The sequence below is a fragment of the Patella vulgata genome, chromosome 1 (genome assembly GCF_932274485.2).
Source record: "Patella vulgata chromosome 1, xgPatVulg1.2, whole genome shotgun sequence".
Taxonomy (NCBI): domain Eukaryota; kingdom Metazoa; phylum Mollusca; class Gastropoda; family Patellidae; genus Patella; species Patella vulgata.
Window position 1 is genome coordinate 10,179,870 of NC_065879.2, and position 15,852 is coordinate 10,195,721.

The 15,852-nt window shown below is 35.6% G+C and overlaps 1 protein-coding gene across 1 annotated transcript in view; it reads left to right on the forward strand.

The window, feature by feature from the left end:
• Positions 1-702: 702 nt before the first annotated feature.
• LOC126814493 (mediator of RNA polymerase II transcription subunit 12-like protein) overlaps positions 703-15,852 on the forward strand; it is a 44,260-nt gene continuing 29,110 nt past the window's right edge. Inside the window, exons 1-16 of the mRNA XM_050539670.2 lie at positions 703-800; positions 2,150-2,212; positions 3,101-3,139; positions 3,491-3,595; positions 4,025-4,105; positions 5,678-5,837; positions 7,052-7,236; positions 7,869-7,979; positions 8,831-8,973; positions 9,601-9,868; positions 10,087-10,192; positions 10,938-11,071; positions 11,961-12,092; positions 13,177-13,303; positions 13,913-14,136; positions 15,135-15,252. Coding sequence (XP_050395627.1) covers positions 708-800; positions 2,150-2,212; positions 3,101-3,139; positions 3,491-3,595; positions 4,025-4,105; positions 5,678-5,837; positions 7,052-7,236; positions 7,869-7,979; positions 8,831-8,973; positions 9,601-9,868; positions 10,087-10,192; positions 10,938-11,071; positions 11,961-12,092; positions 13,177-13,303; positions 13,913-14,136; positions 15,135-15,252 — 2,089 coding nt within the window. The 5' untranslated portion in view covers positions 703-707. The remainder of the gene's footprint in view (positions 801-2,149; positions 2,213-3,100; positions 3,140-3,490; positions 3,596-4,024; positions 4,106-5,677; positions 5,838-7,051; positions 7,237-7,868; positions 7,980-8,830; positions 8,974-9,600; positions 9,869-10,086; positions 10,193-10,937; positions 11,072-11,960; positions 12,093-13,176; positions 13,304-13,912; positions 14,137-15,134; positions 15,253-15,852) is intronic.

Genomic DNA, 15,852 nt, shown 5'->3' on the forward strand with positions numbered 1-15,852 from the left:
TCCCATTTAGCCACGCCGTCAAAATTTCGTGAAACAGGGCACTGATTCCGAATATCAAATTTATTTTGTTTATTGAAGATATATCGACTGGAACCTTTTGGATATCTTATTAAAAAAGGAATGCACAGCCGTTGTAGATTCATATCCTTCCATGCTCAACCTAAAGTGCATATGTGTGTGTCTTTAATTAGCACGCGATAGAAATCTAATATAGTTTTTTTAAATGCTAGGAAACTGCACAGCAACCAGTTTTTTGTCTGTCAGAAATGGTGCCACTTCCTAAATGCATCCACTGCGCTGTTAGGCATTTTTAAAAGTACAAAATCAGGACTAAAGATGCGCGTGACGTTTTTACCTACTTAATATTGAGAAAATTATATTACTTATAAAATCATCATCCAAAACATAAATGAATAATTTCTATTATTAATTCAAATATGAACCAGCTAGTTACTGCTTCCTATAAGACCACCCCACCACAAATTACCAACTTATCCCCGTTTCTTTAGCAAAATGTTCAAAATGCTAATCCATCTGTGGTGAGGGTGTACAGTAAAACGATAATTTGAGGGGAAATTGGAACCGGGCAATGAGGCAAGAAAGTACTTAATGTCAATGACCGAATTTCTTTTTTTGGTCTGTCTCCGGAATATCAGGAAGAGTTATCTTCCATAAACGACCTTCACCTCCAGTGAAAACAAGCCAAAATGGCGGCGTACCCAAGTCAAGAATATAGACCGCTGAAAAAATCTAGTCTTGGGCCGCCAGATGTTTATCCACAGGAACCTAAACAGCGTGAGGTATAAAACATTACTTGTAGATTGTGTACAAATCATAATATTTTAACATTCTTTTGGAAAATGTTTTTAAAAATCGCTTTCACCACATTCTGTTTGTCGGGGGTTTTTTTTTCTGATTCCGACAAAAGATTAATTTTATAAATGCATCCCAACATAAATCTGTATCATCAGGGCATTGATGCATGTATGTAATTACATGAAATTTTGAATACTTGTATTATTGATTTGGCTTTTCGAGATTGCACGTTTGTCTAGTACATATATGTCACTATCTTTAACCCGATTCACGTAACTACTGAAATTTTAAATGCCAGCGCAGATTAATACGGTACTATCTACATGTATGGTGCTAGTAAATGTAGAACTAGTTTAATTTAGTTTAAATAGGCTATTAGTACTAAATGTATCACTACCCTGCCTATATATGAATCAACAAGTTGGGTTATCAATTTACTGGTGGTAGGATATGGTCTGCGTCTGGCGTGGTGGGTAGAGGGTTGAAACTAGAGAATAGGAATACTTGCACATCTGTGATCTGTCACTATTCCATCCTATCAAAATATACAAGGGCTTCCTGAACTTCTTTCATTAGCCTAGAGAATACTGACCTAGAACTCCCTAATCATGTCCCCTCAACCACAGTCCATATTTAATGAATAATGTCTACAAAAAAGGGATATTTTGGCTGCCTCAAAAAATGCCCAGTAATAAATGTTGTTCCATAAGCATATTCACATATGAATATTGAAATTAAATCCTGCAAATAAATGGGTGATGAAAAATATTGTAATGGAATTGTCATACATTGTATGTGGCCTAGGTAAGATAATACCATGTCAGTAACCAAGTCAGTATCTGAACTACTTGCCATAATCTTAGCATCTTTGAAGGCGTATTAATATGTCTTTGGTGACATGGTGAGGGGGTTGGCATGACCTAGTGGTCTAGAGTGTTGCACTTTGAGGTCTAGCTGGCCGGTCACCTCTGGCTTCTGGTTGTGGTTTTGATCCCTGGTGTGAGCGTATGTGGCTTGTAGATAGGGGCACCTTCTCAACCTTGTGCGTTTACTTGGGTACTCCGGTTTCCTCCATCATGAAAGACCCCTGCACATGCACTAAGCATAATGAAATATGACAACATGTCTGCGATATCATCAGATATGGGGGAGACTTCATGTTCTTGATTGTTTGATTGATTGTGATTCAAGGGGAATACCATAAATTATTATATTCAAACTACAAATATACTTACTGTAGATACCAGGAAAAGTTTAATTGTTAGAAAAAATAGCCTTGCCTATTTGAAGTTTTTTTCTGTCATTTTCATTTTATTTTTTATTTTTATTTCAGGATGAACTCAACCTCAGCAATGTTAAACATGGATTCAGCAATGTTCAAACATTTTCTGATGAGGTAAGTTTGATTAAGAGGACATTATACTATTGAGTAAAACGAGATGCTGAATCAATGTATCTCCATTTTTTAAAATGTTTTTTTTGCCGCTTCAGTACATGTAAGTAACCTGTCACTCTTAATTATCCATGTCACACATTATCCATAGGTACACAAACACTCTTAAATTGTTTTGGTCCTTATTTTGGTCTGACATCAATACCATGATATAAGACAGTTTTATTTCTTCGACTAGAAGGACTAAAAATATCAACTATTCATTTATCCTGTTGGTAAATTATACTGATCTTGTGGCAATACCCAGCATTAGTTTGTCTTAGATCACCTATAATCTCTTTGAATATGTATAAGCTCATTACTGCATTTATGCATTCGCCATCATCATATTCATAGCAAGTTACATGTATATTAAAGGCACACTGCACAATATTTCAGATTATTAATAGCAAATTTAGACTTTCAAACCATAGACAATTAGATGTACATCTATCAGTAAATCATTATTCAAATCATTCAATACTAACAGAGGGTGTGGCATCTAAATTTACCATTAATATCTACTGATTTCATGTTGCTACCAGGTTTTTCTCTTGGATGATAAACTGACGAATGAACAGTAATTTTGTTAAAATAAGTAAGGGATATAGTTCTTATGAGTTAAGGTTGTATGCGTTCAGCCATGAGTCATGATTTTGGAGAGGTTATAATATCAGTAGACAATGTGTTAGCATGATTTGAATGACTAAGAACATTACACACTGATAAAACTTTTCTGGTAAAATACAAAATAGAGATTATGAATTAAAACAAAACGAATAACATCTAATTGTTGATCTGAATATTATTATATCTATGTAATTTACCATATTCTTGCTCTTTATGTTTTAGCATGGATCAGAAAAAAATGCTGATATCAATATTGATAAGGTTAGTCTAAAAATTGACTTCTGTTATTAAAAAGGGTTTAGGTGGTCGAGTGGTCTAACGTGTGTGCTTTAGACCATACGGTCAGTCGTTGAGTTTGTATGTAACAGGGAGTAGGGTTGCCTACCCAACCTGGTAGGTTCTCACCAGATCCTTGGTTTCCCCTGACTGCTAATGACCCCTACTATATCATTGTGTTTACATTCACATTTTAAAAGTTACAACAAGAGTCTTATTCTGATTTATTACATATATGGTAGATATTGTATCTTGACATCAGGCTGTCATTATCAGGCACAGCAGAGTTTTTTTGCAAAATAAGGCAAAATATCTCTACATTTGTTTGTTTTTCAGTTTGGAACTTACTTCAGCTCTGTGCTTACAAAGAAAATGGAGTTCAACACATTACAAGACTCCAAGAAAAGACAGAGTTTGCCGAATAAAGAAATATTCTGGCCAGTAAGTATTATATATATTCGTAACAAGGAATCCTATCTAAATTTATAGTTCCACATCAGATGTGTAGTTATTACCTCTCACATGAAAACTTTTAACAGTCACGCTTGAATAGCTGTTGGTGGAAGTATATTTGTTGCTTGTTAATGCTAAGTTTGATATTAATAAGTACTTAAAAAAATGATGGGACATTATGTTTTATGTTAACTACAATTATCTACAAAAAATATTATGGCCAGTCCTACAGGTCGGAATGGGTGTGTGCATAAAATTTTGGCCGTCAGTCCAGATTTGTTTTGTTTTCACTTGCCATGATCAGTTTTGCTGTTACATTTCCTAGTACAGTTACATTTACTGTAATGTGACAATGTATGGCCAGAAAATACGTCGGCTTGAGACAACCATTAATATTTGTTTTGTTTGATATTTTAGGGAAGAAGTAAACCAACAGTTATGGAAGCATGGTTTAAAGATTTAGCAGGCAATAAACCTCTTTCACAGATGTTTAAAAGAGTAAGTATTTGAATTTATTTTATGATCAGTAGTGGAATACCGCGTTTATCAGTGAAATAAAAGTGTTATTCCACTGGCTAGAAGTTGTTTCTACCTAAAATGATTGTAAAATCATAAAATAAATAGAACATTTGTCGTTTTGTCGTGAATAACATATTTTATTTGATCTCTAAGCAAGAAAACGTTTATATTTTCACTCATGCTACGCATTCGTGAAAATATAAGTTTTCTTGCTTCTTGATGAAATAAAATATGTTATTGACTCTAAAACGACAAATATCCTCTATATATTCATTTATGACACAATAACACTTTCTACAGTAGATATTGCTTTACATGAATTTGATTGGTCAATTAAAAAGGAACTACTTTTTTATTAAAAGGAACTACTTTTTGGATCCAGTAATATTGTTGGAGAAAAGTTCTCAATTACCAAAAACAATTACAATACTCCCCATAACCTTAACGAAAACAACGGGTCAATATATAGGAATTTGCAACGGGCGAATTGCTGTTAAAAAATGATGTATCACTACGTCGTAATGTAATCAGGTTCAGTAAAATTAAATCTATAGCTAAGAATTATATTTACTTATTTTGTGCGCGTAAAAAAGGGTTGGGTGATAAATAAAATCTCCTACTTGTATTTTTTGATATAAAAAAATATCAAACTTTGCAAAGTCTCGGTTTTTTTTTTACTTTATTGACTTGTGTTGATATTTTTTCATATCAAAAAAGACTTGTGAGAGATTCTTTATTTAGTGTTCAATCAAAAAAAAATGAAATAACTATCTTGAGGCCAAAAATCAATGAATTCATTTTATATCCAGTTATAATGGAACACATTAAAAAATAGTGGTATATATCACTCAAATCACACTCAGAGATTTTAATATATTTTTATCAGGGTAACACAATATTTAAAGATACATTCCCGCGCAAACTGGGTAATTTAATGGTATATATGGACTAAAAACATATTCAAAGTAATTAATTTATCATAATTTTCCTTCAAATCCTTCTCAAACGTTGTAATTGCGAAGGAATGTCCTGCTATAAAAATTCGATCAAACCAGGTTTGTTTACGTCACGTGACTTACCTCTCTTGGAAGTCAGAGGAGAATTCATTGCATACATAAGACGATGTTGTCTTTAATCGCTTACTATTTATTACAAATATCCAATCCTAATTAAATTATCGGATTATCCACTATCCGCGTCTTTTTCCGTAATTTTTATCTCAGAAAGTGTTGTACGTCTAACTCTTCATAAAGTTTATCAACTTGTATATCAAGCACTCAATGTTCGCATGTGACCTTTGACATCACGTGTGCAGAAATTCGTCAGGCTGTTGATTAGGGGAACCCTTACATTTTTGTCCTGTATATGCTCCATGAGTGTTTTTCGGGGAATCCAGTATTTTTCTAGTAAGATTGGATATCTCTACTTTCCATATATACCAAAAGTGCCATACTTTTATTGGAAATAATCACCCGATAAATACTTTTCTGGGAACCCATCTTTAATATTGAAAATGCAAAATCAGAAGATTATAAAATTTGAATATTTCAGGTACCGATGTTCAATAGAAAAGAAGACACATTTTCTACATTATGTGAATATAGTATACCCATGGTACGAGCTGCATGGTTTGTAAAGATGATGGCAGCCTATAATACAGCTACACAAGAAAATAGAAACAGAAAGAGACAAACTATTGATCAATCTTCAGGTAATTTCTGGTGCTAGGTTCCCACTGTTGTGTGATGCCTTATGAAAGGATTGTCTCTATTGAGTCCACAATCTGCTACATGCAAATATGTTTCGATAAGATGAACACGATTGCTACGAATGACCTTAATATATGATAAGACCTGATAGGATCACAAAGATTACTTCACAATTAAAACGACAATTTCATTCGTAGCACGAATCGTGATAGTGGGAACCTAGCAATAGTTTATATATACTAAGCAGCAAAAGAAATGTCAGGTTGGTATGTTACTCTGAATAGATGCATAGCATAAGACTTGCCAAGTGTTTTTATTGTATATTTGTGACCACATCTCCAACTTTACCTGACCAATAATGCTCCTTCCCAAAAACCGAATTGAACCCAGGAAAGGTTCTGATTGATTAAAGTGCCTCTCTATTTTGAAATCGTACCGACGTTTTTTTTTTAAAGTTTAGTATACCTGTCTCCATTAGTTTGGTTGATGTAGAAAAGTAGGATGGTAAACCCCATTTGATTCATTCATATATTGACAAATCACATTGTACTTTTTGATGTGGTCGCCTGTCCAACCTCCTGGGTTTTATCCAGGTCCTCCGGTTTCTCCCACTCCTAAAGACCCCTACATGCAAGCGAATTAAACCATTGAAATAAAAATTAAACCATCATTTTGTGACTAACTTTAATCGTGGGCATATGTCGATTTATTGGGGAGGTAAAACCAGATAATCTGGAGAAAGCTTTACTCCTTGTCTCATAGTAGCCTGGGAATGGAACCATAGCACTTGCCTCTGTGACAGAACTAAAACTTGACCACTCTATATAATATTGAAATATTGATCTATTTCCGTGTATAGAGTTTGTCCATCTCACATTGGCCGTGAAAGTTAATCAGGATTTTCCGGCGTGATTTCCCCATGTCAGTGGTGCAGGACTGAGGGCCTGACAAGAACAGCTGTCTAGTAGTTTGGATGGGACGAAAAAACCGAGGTTACATGTATACATTGACGTGCACGTAAAAGATCCCTTGGCAGTTAGAATTCGAAATAAGAGTAGGCCATAGTGCTGCTGCCTGGACAAAATTTCCCTCATAGCACACTGTATGGCGTATACCCGTCTTCATTAGCCCAGTCGGAGCAGAACATTAGGACGTTAAACCCCATTTCATTTCATTTTTTGTCTATTTCTTTATAATGTTTTAATCTTGTTTACAGAATGGGCATCAGCCATAACTAAATATCTAAAAGACCAGTTACAGAAAGTACAGGAATTTTACCATGGTGGTTCCGGTACACAGACTAGTTTCCTCACAACCCAGCAGACGCCCTTACAAGCAGACATGGACGCAGCTTTAAAACAATGGCATTACTGTTGTAGATTAGCTAGACATATGTATAACGTAAGTAAAAAACGATTCTAATGGCTGCTAATGAAATGGAATCAATCTGATTACAATACAGATCTATATTTCGTTTCGTTTTTTTTATACTTTCGTGGCCTACACTACATGAAGATCTGACCAGTTGTAGCGATAGGTCGCGTCAGAGGTCAAAAGACCGACTTATGACCCTATGACGTCAGACATTTGATTAACCAATCAGCATTGATGTTACTAGTGGATTACCCACAGTTCCGTGAAAAACATGTCTAAAGCTCGCCGTAACAGACCGTTTCATTGGCTTATCCCTGACGCCATTTAGAACACGAGTTAAATAACAACTCTTCCAGATCCACGTGTAGTAAAGACAGGTAAAACGAAATTTTGAACTATAAAAACGAAACGAAATAGGATCTGTGTTTTAACCAGATTGAAATGGAATGAGATTTGATATATCGTCAATTGTCATTACTTAGATCACTTTGAAACCACCTTAAACCGATATTGTAATTACTATGGTCATGCATGCAATGCTCCTGGGTAAAATTCTACCCAATGTTCAATTTCTTACTGTGTGTACATGGCAATATATACCTCGTTTTTTGTTCCATCCTGACAACTAGGTTGTAATCACTATTGTATGTGTATTTTAGGAGGGATTATTAGATAGACATGAATATTTATCATGGTTGGTAGATTTATTTGAGAAAATGAAACAACCTGATGACACGGTTTTAAAACTGATCATAGCTCAAGTTTTACAGGTATTATATTTTAATGATTAACAAAATAACAAAAAGACACTAATATAGCCAGCAATGCACTGCTGGCAATTGTCCTCACAGGCAGTTTTCCTCCTCGACAGTTGTCCTTCTACCATAGAATATATGGGAGTCATTCTATTACTCAAGGGGGGTAGATGATCTAGTGGTTTAACACATGCAAGTTTGTCATCGAGTCAAGTGGCATGGTTTCAATTCCCTGTTTGAACGTGACAATGATTACGGCCAAGCAAATTATGAAATGAAATTGAATCATATGTTCGTCCGAAAATGACCTAGTTTGTGTCAAGCAGGCGTTCCACCCTATTTCTCTCTCTCTCTCTATTATACTCATGTACCCTGCATGTACCGTCAATTTAAGAGGGGGGTTGGATGGTTGAATGGTTAGCGTGCGCGCGCTGTATCATAAAGTCTGTCATTGAGTCGACTGGCGAGGTTTCGAATCCCCGGTTGTATGTGGCAAGGAGTAGGGTCGCCTGTCCAACATTGTGGGTTTTCTCCGGGTCCTCCGGTTTCCTCCAACTGCTAAAGACCCCTACGCGCAAGCGAATTATGTAAATAAAATTAAACCATATGTTAGTCCCGAAATGACCTAGTTTGTGTCAAGTGGATGTTAAACCCCATTTCTCTCTCTCTCTCTCCGTCAATTTAAAATTTCGACGAAATATAGCCAAAACTTCTATCTCAAACTGAAATTATAAATATTTGAAAAAGGTAGAATTTTAACAAAGCTATTATTAGAAGAAAATACAATTAGATTAATAATAAATACTATAAAGATATGTTGAAAATGTTTGGTTGAAATTAATATGACAAAAATCTGTTCATTTCAGTACATGGATGAAATGACCAACTCAGCTCTGTTATCAAGAAAACTGGCCTTTGTTTGTGCCAAGAAGATATCTTTTTTATGTAGCGAAACAGGAACAACGTCACCACGAACTCAATCACCTATGTTAACTACTAATTCAAATGGGTAAGCTAATCTGCACACAATTGTCAACCAAGCTACTATATATATCCCATTATAATTACGGTCCTTGCTGGCTTTGTGGAGGGAGGCTGGGTGATCTAGCGGTTTAACGAGTGCGCATGAAATCATAAGATCTGTCATTGAGTCAAGTAGCATGGTTTTGATTCCTCGCTTGTTCGTGACAAGGAGTTGGGTTGCCTGTCCAACCTCGTGGGTTTTCTCTGGCTCCTCCGATTTCCTCCCACTGCTAAAGACCACTACACATGAGCAAATTATTGAAATCAAATTTACCCATATGTTAGTCCCAAAAACCGAGGTCCCGTGTACACATTGGTGTGCACGTAAAAGATCCCTTGGCAGTTGGAATTCGATATAAGAGTAGGCCGTAGTGCCGCTGTCCAGGCAAAATTTCCCTCATAGCACACAGTATGGCGTATGCCCTTCTTCATTAGCCCAGTTCGGGCTACTTGTTCAGAAACTTGTTGTCTTGCTAATGATATTGGGCTTTTTAGGGGACTACTCTGATGACTGTCAACCTATCGTTAGTTCAGTATAATGATTCATGTCTTCCTTAAAAACTGCAATCATCTTATTTTAAATTTTAATTTTGATTCATTGGTTTAATTTCAGAAATATAACAACAACCTCTAATAATCAAGCCTACACCAATCCTATAGCGGCCATGTTTGCTGAGTACAGTAGCTGTCCTCAACATAGAACTATTATATTAAACCTTAGTGCTATATTACAGTCCATTACTTTACGCTGTCCTACATCGTTAGTATGGAATACATTGGGTGATGGTAAAATGACTAATTATATATGCGGTTCACCTTTAGACCTCCTACCATGTGCACCTTCCAGTCTTCCAATGTTACCAGGCCCTCAAAATCCACAGGTATTTGAATTATTATTCACTGTAATCTGGGTATCATTTAATCTTGTGTATTTAGCACTAATTTAGCTTGTAAATTGGACACTCACTATCAAAATTGAATGGTTTGCTTTAAACTGGACACAAGTACAAATTAGATGATTTGGGTGAGTTGAAATGATTTTTACGAATCTTTAAACAAAAAATTATATCTATAATTATTGTGTTTTTAATGATTGTAGTTCCGAGCTCAAATTCGACTGTGTGAGCAGCAAGTTAAACAGCGTGGTAGAATGGCTGAAACAAGATGGTCGTCTGATAAATGTCAACAATCTGCTACAGGCAAGGGTAAGTTAGCTTCAACACTTAATATACTGATACTGTTTAGGTTAAAGATACATTATGGGAGATTAGATAAAGAGCAGGCAGTTCTCACTATGATAGATAAAATCTAGATAATGTAAAGGGGAATATGCTGAAAATTTCAGTCAAATTGATCGACTCTGAACCGAGAATCTAACGATTAAATCTTAGGCCTAGCCTCGATCATCATTACTAGAGTCGGTACAATAAAAAACATAGTCGCGATTATCCATTTCATGAATAAATCATGAATGAAAGTTGAGCAGCAAATCAGATCCTAATCCAGTAAATATTGCAGGCTAGTGATGACATTGAGAGTTGATTATGGTCTGGATAAGTTAATTAATGTCTAATTAATAATTTAGATAACATTTCAGGGCTAAAGAAAGACCAACAATAGGCAGATTTACCTCTTGCATAATGTATAAGTAAGCAAACACTCAAAAAACAAGAAAACCTCGTTTGATTTTGATTTCTTTACCGTGGCTCTGACAGTGAACGGAAGTTGTAATAGATAGATATGTTGTATATTTGGCACCATCCTATTTTTCTGATTTGATTAAACAATATGTACCTTCTCGTTCCTTACATTCATCTCATATGTCCAGTCCAGAAGTCAAAATTTGGTGAGAGAGCAATTGCATACGCAGCGCCACAGAGCAGTCAGACTGACTGACTGTTCAGCGCTATAGAAAACGATTATTATTATTATTATTATTATATTTTACAGGAGCTACAATATCTAAGATATTAACAGTATTAGATATATTTGACCGTCATAAATTTGATGTGGTGGACGTGGTCAATAATATGGATACGCTTTACAATAAAATATTCTCTGTTAACCAGTCTCAGGATAATGAGGTGAGTGAAAGCTGTTGCAAATTGTATATTGTAAATGAAATGAAATGTTTTTAATGTTCTACTGTTCTGCTCCTGACTAGGCTAATGAAGATGGCCATACAGTGTGCTATGAGAGAAATTTTGCCTGGACAGTGGCGCTACGGCCTACTCTTATATCGAATTCCAACTGCCAGGGGATCTTTTACACGAGACCTCGGTTTTTCGTCCCATCAACTCTCAATGGCATCGCTAGCCTGCGATGTTTATTGGATTAGGTTCCAGTTTACTGTTCGACTTCCATTTATGATTTTATCATGAAATGGATAATCGAGACTATATTTTATATTGTACCGACTTTAGTAATGATGATCGAGCCTAGGCCGAAAATTCCATCGCTAAAATCTTGTTTCAGAGTCGATCAATTTGACTGAAATTTTCAGCAAATGTCCTTTACATTATCTAGTTTTTAACTATTATAGTGAGAACTGCCAGCTCTTTATCTAATCTTCCATAATGTATCTTTAATAAATAAAGATCATGTGATAAACAAGAACAATCAATGCAATAAATTTCCCCCCAAATACTTACTCACAGAAAACTAAAAATACTTAACTTTTAGAAAAGGAAGAAAATGAGCAAAGAAGCCTAAAACATGCAAAGCCAGAATGAAAGCAGACTCAGAGTTATATTCTGGCACTATTTCACTTGTTATGTTAAAATGAAATGGGGTTTGATGTCCTACTGTTCTGCTCCGGATCTCTTAATAAGTTAACAATTAATTGAAAATATTATACATTTCATAGATTCAGACCCAAATTCAGATTACTCCCAACAAAAACAGCATCTAAAAATATACACAAGGTTTCTATCTATATAGAGAAATGAATTTTTAAATTATTTATATTTCCAGTCGATGCCAAATGATGATGCTATAATTCGCCTATTATTAGATTTAGCTGTTAGTACTAGACGATGTGGTGATCATAGGGCTATAGTTGTAGCTAAATTACTAGACAGAAGACAAACAGAAATACGTAGTGAGGTGGGTAGTTTTATAACAGAACATCATCAATATTATCTAAAACTGGTTGGTTTTTTTTTGGTAGAAATATGATAGATAGTGATATGATGACCTGTTTTTTTTAATTTTTTTATAGAAATTTAATGATATGGGATTTGTTTTTGTTTTGTAGAAATGTGATATTATAAACTGTTTTTATACGCCCACATTGTCATGTGGACGTATTATGCTGTCGCCCCTGTCCATCCGGACATCCGTCCGTCCGTCCACAATTGTTTGTGGACTCTCTACAGGTCACAATTCTTATCCGATTTTGACGAAACTTGAAATTGAGGTTTATCCCCAAAAGATCTTGGCTGCTTTCGATATTGGCATGTATCGGATTGAAAATTCATGGATTATGGCCACTGATTGTACGAAAAATCACGTTTTTAGCTTGTGGACCCTATAGATGTCACAAATTTTATCCGATCTTGTTGAAACTTTAAATGTAAATTTATAACCCAAAGATCTCGGTTCCTTTCGATATTCGTGCATATCGGACCGTAACTTCCTGAATTATGGCCCCTGATTGTACGAAAAATCGCGTTTTTAACTTGTGGACCCTATAAAAGTCATATTGTTTATCCGATTTAAAAAAACGTATTATTATATCACCGTTACACCCTAAGGACGGCTGAGTTTGAATTTCGTGAAAATCAGCCCAAAACTGACAGACAAAATGGCCGCCGTTCGTTCTCAAATAGCGTAAAAATATGGTATATCAAGGTTGTGGACCCTATAGAGGTCACAATTTTTATCCGATTTTGTTGAAACTTGAAATGTAAGTTTATAACCCAAAGATCTCGGTTGCTTTTGATATTTGCGCATATTGAATTGTAATTTCCTGAATTATGGCCAGGAAAAATCACTTTCTTTTTGGCTTGTTCTCTATCCATCTCTTGAAAATGTGGGCGTATCCTGCCTGGCAGCCACTGGTTATTGTGTAGAAATATGATGATAATATGATCAGTTTTTATTTTATAGAAATTTAGCGATAGTGATGTGGGATTTGTTTTTGTTTTGTAGAAATATGATGATATTATGATCTGTTTTTATTTTGTAGAAATATGGTGATAGTGATATGATGGATGATAAAGATTCTATTGGATCAGATGCCATGGTACCTCCTAGTATTCCCATCTTTCAACATTTGCTCATGGATTTCCTTGATACGTCTGCTCCTGTTTTAGGTAGTTTTAATAGAAGCATGTTTGACATAACCTCTTATTAAAGATGCATTACACTGTAACCCGGGTATTATTTAATCTTGTGTATTTAGCACTAATTTCTTTCACATTCATTTAATTAAGAAATCTTTGTTTAAAAATTCATAAAAATGTGTACTTGTGTCCAGTTTAAAGCTGACCATTCAATTGTGATAATGAGTGTCCGATTTACAAGCATTTAATTTCTCAATCACTGTTAAAAAATAAACATCTCAATTGATTATTGATGTATAATGATTAATTTTTGAACAGTGGGGCGGGGGGGGGTTGTTGTTGTTGGATGGCCGTATGGTTAGCGCGTGCGTGTTCAATCATAAGGTCTTTTATTGAGTCAACTGGCGTGGTTTTGATTCCCCGATTGTACGTGGCAAGGAGTAGGGTCGCCTCTCGAACCTGGTGGGGTTTTTCTGGCTCCTCTGGTTTCCTCCATCTGCTAAAGACCCCTACGTGCAAGCGAATTAATTAAATAAAATTAAACCATATGTTAGTCCCGAATCTTTTCGATTTATTTTTGTAACAATCACTCTCTAACTACTGTAAATTAATGTTCTTTCGTATTTTGTTTTTCTGCAGAAGATAATCCGTCAGAAGAAAATAAACTGGCATTTAAGAATCTCATCCACTTGTTCTGTGAACTGACTCGTCATGAAGTATTTTCCCATGATGCGTACATGTGTACGTTGATATCTCGTGGAGAATTAATGAGATCGACGGCACCTATTGTACCTTTCTGTGATAGCATGATGGATGTTAGTAGTGTTAAAAGTCTTAATGAAAGTTTCAGTATAAAACATGAGGTAATATTTATAAAATGGTTTTCGTGCGCCGACATTTGTTATCTCCCTTGTCTGTTCGGCCAACAATCTGTTATTCAGATGCAAAATTCTGTATATAGTTTTGAAATTGACATATCTGTTGTCTATCTTATTGAAATGAAGAATCCTATTCATATTTAACAATTTTCAATATTAACTTTTCCACGTTATTCCCCTGTGTTATGAAATCTTGAGGATACCCTAATTTTTAAGTCTTTAATTATGATCTAAACTTTATAAAAAACAAGGGGGGTTGGATGGACGAATGGTTAGCACGTGCGTGCTGCGCTGTATCATACGGTCTGTCATTGAGTCAACTGGGGGGGTTTCGATTCCCTGGTTGTACGTGACAAGGAGTAGGGTCGCCTGTCCAACATCGTGGGTTTTCTCCGGGTCCTCCGGTTTCCTCCCACTGCTAAAGACCCCTACACGCAAGCGAATTATTGAAATAAAATTGAACCATGTGTTAGTCCCGAAATGACCTAGTTTGTGTCGAGTGGACGTTAAACCCCATTTCTCTCTCTCTCTCTCTTTTAAAAAACAATTATGTATTTTGCTCATGACTTGCTGGTGGTTGTATGTTCAGTTATCTGGCAACCAAACATGTGACTAAGTCAGTATCACCAGTCTGTCGTAGTTAGGGGTTTCACTTGTCTGTCATGGGAAGGGGGGGTTGGAAGGCCAAATGGTTAGCGTCGGCGTGCTGTATTGTAAGGTTTGTCATTGAGTCATCTGGCGTGGATCTGATTCCCCGGTTTTCTCCCACTGTTAAAGACCCCTACACGCAAGCGAATTATTGAAATAAAGTTGAACCATATATTAGTCCCAAAATGACCTAGTTTGTGTCAAGTTAATCTCTCTCTCTCTCTCTCTCTCTCTCTCTCTCTTTCTCTCATGGGGAAAAGTTGTGAACTTCTTACCATTAATTCAAAAGTGGGGTGATGTGTGACTAAATTGAATAATTTTTTTTATTTTTGCAGCCACAAGATGATATTAAAGTTGATATAAATATACTCACTATGGATGCCATGGAGAGTGACCTTGGTAGTCTCTTTAGTTCTGTTAAAGATGAATCAAAATCTAGTCCAGAACCACCAGGTAACTACAGATTTTCATTCACTTTTTGATCATAATTGACAATCACTAAAAATATGATTTTTAAGTTGATGAAATTTGACAAAGTCTGGGATTTTAAACTCAGATTCTGTGCATAATTTGAGACACATCTGACAGTCAATTAATGTGATAAATATGTTTTCAAAGTTGTGAATTTGCACTTGGTTTTGGGCAATTTCTTTGGTACCCCATTATATATTCGGATTCTGGGGTGTTAAGCTAAACTTGTGGATGAAAGTAAAAAGGGAGATGCTAATTGTACGCCGGGTGGGGAGGTTTGGAAATTTCTGACAGTAAATTGGACCGAAGTTGAGTCCACAATGGCAACTTTATATAAATGAGTATTTTGGGGAATACTAACCCTAACCCTTTTAAGAGGGGTAAAAGATAAATTGGATTCGGCAATCATTGGAAATCATCGGAAATTCCCAAACCTTCCCAGTCGGCCAATAATTAGCTTTTCCCAAGTGAAAAACAGCCATTCTCCATCTTAGAATTCCAATCTCTGTCTTTATTATTCAAAAAGGCAGAAGATCTACAACATAAGGGAGACAACTTATAACATCTACATAAACATAAGGT